At 41.9% G+C, this 5,409-nt stretch overlaps 1 protein-coding gene across 1 annotated transcript in view; it reads right to left on the bottom strand.

The window, feature by feature from the left end:
* Positions 1–5,409, bottom strand: part of STX7 (syntaxin 7) — a 44,948-nt gene that overhangs the window by 32,910 nt on the left and 6,629 nt on the right. Inside the window, exon 2 of the mRNA XM_026649806.2 lies at positions 1,143–1,305. Coding sequence (XP_026505591.1) covers positions 1,143–1,227 — 85 coding nt within the window. The 5' untranslated portion in view covers positions 1,228–1,305. The remainder of the gene's footprint in view (positions 1–1,142; positions 1,306–5,409) is intronic.

Genomic DNA, 5,409 nt, shown 5'->3' with positions numbered 1-5,409 from the left:
AAAAAAAAAAAAAAAAAAAAAAAAAAAAAAAAAAAAAAAACAAGTCACCAGTATTAGATCATTGTCTGTATTACAAGCTCACTTGTTACTGCCATTACAACCATTTAAGAGTCTGTGAGCTAGAAACTGCTTCTAGGGGATTATTTTATTCTGTCATAAAAACCTGCTCCAGGCTAAAGCCCAACATACAGAGTTTCATCTTGGGAATAGCTGTCCCTCCATGGAACAAAAATAAATAATAAAATGCAAGTTATAGGAGGGGAAAGATGAATTCTATATTTGAAATAGTAACTCAAAAGGCTACATTCACATAATTTTATGTTTAATATAAACTAGGCTCTTTACAAGGAAAAAAGCAAGGACAGAGGTGCTGATGATTTAGAGTTTTGTAATGGTAATACAGAGTGGGCGAAAAAGATCACGCCCCCTTTCTCTGCCACTTTTAGCTTGCCTGACACTCCAGAGTGGCTAAAAGGTGATGACCTACATGAAATGAGTTGGTAATCCTAGTGAGCGGTGGTGCTTATCACAAAAGCCACTATCACAAGCTGGTACTTTTATTGATGGTCTCTTTCCCGAGACAAAAACTGAAACAGCAGAGACTCTTATTGAGTCAATATCAAGAGTTAGCGCATAAAGGCATTTTTAAAAGCCTGACACCCCCCCCCCCCCACACACACACACACACACAAACCACACATGCGATGTGTGTGTAATACCATTAAATTGACAGTTCTAATTTTTTTTTAATCCAAATATGTAGAGTACCCTTTAAATAGTATGCCCTCAACTTTTAAAATGTGTACCATCTTTCTTTTCCCCTGATGATACTTATAGGGATCTTTCAGGAAGGGAGAAACAATGTACAATGAACTGACAAAAACAAAGTGCTGTCAGATGTACGAAGTATGCAAACAAAAAAAAAAAACTAAAACAAAACCCACCATGAACAAAAATGACAATTTATTATTGTAATTTAAAAAGTGTTATGTGCAAGCACAGGAGGTACACAGTTACACAGAAATGTGATTCGCTAACTGATAGCGTTCCTTTAATATCAAACACAATTTTGTTGCATAGTTACAGGCATGGAAGTATTTTCAATAGGTTAGTTTAAAAGAACTTGTATTAATTCAACTTACTGCATTGGGTGATCTTCTGGATATTAGAAGTTATATGTTGAGCTAGCTGGGTAGGATCCCCCATAATGCCTGTACTGTACGACATGGCTGAATAGACTGTCCACTAAGAAGATCAAAGGTGTGAGAAGGTCAATCAGACAACAATTTCATCAAGTGAAGGCACCTAAAAATAAAAAGAAAGTAGTTATACACTGGTAATTCTGCAAGTCCATAATGCATTTTATCAGCTTAGAGCACACAGAGACCGAAATAACTCCAGCAAGATGAAACTCCACCATACAATCCTATTTGGCCTTTACCAAACAAGTCTGTTCTGAAAAGGGCATTTTAGAGAATGCTTTCTCAAACTAAAGTAAGGATGTGAAGCCATTTCAGAGCCTGTTACAATAATAAAATGCAACTGATTAACATACACGAGGTAGGCCTGAGATTTTGTGACTATGACTATCAATTAGATCAGACTAGATGATCACAATGGTCATATCTGGGCTTGGAATCTATGAATCAGCAAATCACAGAAACAGCTTCCTATGAGAACAATTAGGCCAAATCTGTTAAGCTTAATATAAGATGTTTCCTACCCATACAAATAAGGAAACTCACATAAATTGAAAAAACAGAAACTCTATCCAGAGACACTACGTTGTTCATTTTCTTGAATTTCTAAATATACAAGAAATATTTACACTTTACTCCCTGTGAAAATGGAAGTCTCTGTTGCAACTTTAACTATGGTCTTATGACTACTTGCCCATAACATGCATATTATGGGGATGAACAATATGACCTATTATTTTTTAGCCTTTTCTCTGAAGCAATCCTAACTCTTGTAGTCTGATCTGTAATCTGATTTTCCTTTTAGTGCTCTGACAGGTCATTTTAACCCTGTGTAAATGACACTATTTCTCAATATAGGAAGTTTTTGTGCAACCTAGGGATACTACTTGAATTTTTAGTTACAATAATTCTGAAAAAGTATAATCAAAACAAGCCTTATATGAATCTTTTACAAGATGATTGTCGCTATACATAAAATCTTCTACAAGCGTAAACTGCTTCCCCTAGTGGCACAACCGTAAATACCTGATAATCTAGGTGACTACAGTGGCTTGTACAATGGGGTCCTAATTCCTATTTGGAGCCCTTTAAACATAATTGAAACTACACTCAGAGAAGCAGAATATAGAGCAGAGGTCCCCAAACTGTGGGGTGCGCTCCCTGGGGGGGGGCACAGAGGTATGTCTGGGGTGGGCAGCGGCCCCCAGCTCTGCTCCTGGCCCTGTGCCCCCCCCCAAACATACCTCCACACCCCCCAGTTTGGGGACCTCAAGGAAATACTCAACAGTTCAGTTTATAAGACTACAAATACCGGTGAATTTTCATTAGTGCAAAGTAGGCTACTGAATGATAGACTAAATGCATTTCTCACAGTGTATATACAATCCTCTATTTTAAGAGCTTTTGGCCCAAGTTTTCAGAAGTGAGTGTCCAACTGGAAACACCTTTGAAAGATCTGATTTCCAAGAAGTGGTGGTCCCGCTCATACTTGGAGAACAATGTCAGAGCAATGCTGGAAAGAACAGCTAATGAAAGTTTCTTCATCTTTACTCAATTTTGTAAGAGCAAGAAAAGCCTGATTGCATTAGTATAAATAAAGGGTACAAGTCATCACAATGTGAGAACAGGTTAAATGGTTATTTTATTGCAATGCACTTTTCAATCAGACTGGCTCCCCATACACTTAACATAAATCAAGAGATTAGCAGTGAAGGCAAGGAAGAAAAGCTAGGTTTTCAATCAAGATCTGAAATGAAACTGCAAATAAATGAGGTGGTAATACACGGGAGGTTCGTGTGACTGAGAAGATTCTCACACCAACAACACTTAGATTATGTAAACTATTTGGGACAGGCACCATCTTTTTGGTGTGTTTACACAGTGCCTAGTCTGCTTTAGCCCAATCAGCTGAAACTGACAACTTTCAGAGGGGCCATTCAAAAAACTATCACCTCTCAGTCAATATCACAAATTCCTCAAGAAATATCCCAAAGGAGCATAAGCCAAAATCTGCAAGTCCTGATGAAAATGGAAGCTTTATGGCCTGTGCTTTAGTTTATAAGAAACAGGAGAAAACAAAATTAAGACGAGGCCTGAGAGCAAATGAGGTTGCTGGACCATAATTAAATACATTCTACAACAAACCCAATTCCAATTCTTAGAGCTTGTGACTGATAAACAAGGACAAGAATAGATCCAGAAAAAGCTAAAGCCACAAGCACCACCTCTGAGTGCTTCTCCATTCAGTACCATCTCAACTTGTTAATTCTGGGTTGCTCAAGTCTGCCTGTGAACACAATGAGTGAAATCCTGGCTCCACTGAAGTCAATGGGAATTTTGCTATTGACCTTGATGCCAGGAGTTCACCCGCTAACACAGAGGTGGGCAAACTACGGTCCGCGGGCCATGCCTGCCCGGCCCCTGAGCTCCTGGCCCAGGAGGCTCGCCCCCAGCCCCTCCCCTGCTGTTCCCCCTCCCCGGGGACCTCAGCTCACTGCGCCGCCGGCGCAATACTCTGGGCGACCGGGCAGAGCAGCTGCAGAGCTGCTGCCTGACCCGGTGCTCCAGGCAGCGCGGTAAGAAGGCAGGGGAGTGGGGGTGTGGATAGGGGGCGGGGCAGTCAGAGGGTGGGGAACAGGGGTGGTTGAATAGGGGCAGGGGTCCTGGGAGGGCAGTCAGGAAGGAGGGGGGCTGGATGGGGCGGCGGGGGACAGGCAGGGGTTCCAGGGGCAGTAAGGGAGAAGGGGTGGCTGGATGGGGCAGTGGTCCCAGGGGGCAGTCAGGAAGGAGAGGGGGGGTTGGATGGGGTGGCAGGGGGCGGTCAGGAAGCAGGGGGTGGTGGATGGGGCAGGAGTCCCGGGGGGTCATCAAGGGACAGAGAACGGGGAGGGTGGATGGGGTAGGAGTCCCAGAGGAGGCTGTCGGGGGGGGGGGGTCAGATAGGGGTCAGGGACCAGGCCACGCATGGCTGTTTGGGGAGGCACAGCCTCCCCTAACAGGCCCTCCATTCAATTTTGGAAACTCGATGTGGCCCTCAGGCCAAGAAGTTTGCCCACCCCACACAAACAAGAAGTCAAGAAATGACCAGTTTAAAGTAACATTTACATATGCACCAAGTTGAAGTCTTATACCTTACTACTCTAATATCACAATACCAATACTCATTCAGATACCTCATCTCTACAGCAAATACCCTTTCACTTCCTATGTACAATCATCCACAATACTCCCCCCCCACACACAAAAATCTCTCACACACACACCTTAACTACAACTTCAGCAAGATCAAGATAAAACTAAATACGTTTTGAACTTGTTGCCTGCATAACTTTTTAAAGTGAGTAAGTTAATATGCTGTATATTGTTCTTTGAGAAGGCAAGGTTGGAGAAGGGCACTTTCCATTGAAACCAGAATGTAGCAATGTTTGCAATAGTCCTTAGTTTCCCTGAGATAGATCTCCCTCAGGAGCTGACCCCAGACTGTAGAACTGTCTCCTCTGCCTTCCAGCCTTATCTTTGGGATACATATTTTCATACCGTTACCCTGTATTGAGTTCAATAACTTGTGTTTTACTAAAGCATACCTTTCCGGATGGCATCCAGTCTTGATTTGAAGACATTAAGAGATGGAGACTACCACCTCCCTTGGTAGTTTGTTGCAATGGTTAATCACCCTCCCTGTTAAAAATGTGCACCTTATTTCTAACTTGAATTTGTCTGGCTTCAGCTTCCATCCATTGGTTCTTATTAGGACTTACATTCTAAAAACTGCCTTGTGCCTGGACTTCCTTCCCTTACATATGGCACAGGACTCCACATTTAATAGAAAATATCCACATTTGAAAGCTCACTATGACAGGCACTGATGTGAGAAGCACAGAGCAAGTTTTAGATTTCAGCTTTGACAACAAAAATATTTCCCCCCAAAAGCAATCAGTTTCAATTATTTAGCCTCATGCCTCGTTTAGTGGTTTGCTACTTTGGACTATGTAGCAGAGGGGTCTTTCTTCTTGAAAACTAGCCTATGTATGACATAATCAGAACTATTTACCAAGGCCCTTACAGTTTAAGTGACATTTAGGCCCTGACCTTGCAAAAAAATTTATCCACATACAATTTTAAATATACAAGCAAAAACAACAAGGAGTCTGGTGGCACCTTAAAGACTAACAGATTTATTTGGGCATAAGCTTTCGTGAGTAAAAACCTC

Source organism: Terrapene carolina, unplaced genomic scaffold (assembly GCF_002925995.2).
Source record: "Terrapene carolina triunguis isolate 2854851 unplaced genomic scaffold, T_m_triunguis-2.0 Scaffold85, whole genome shotgun sequence".
NCBI classification, from domain to species: Eukaryota; Metazoa; Chordata; order Testudines; family Emydidae; genus Terrapene; species Terrapene triunguis.
The sequence above is the reverse complement of the archived record's forward strand: the minus strand, read 5'-3'. Positions and strand labels throughout refer to the sequence as shown.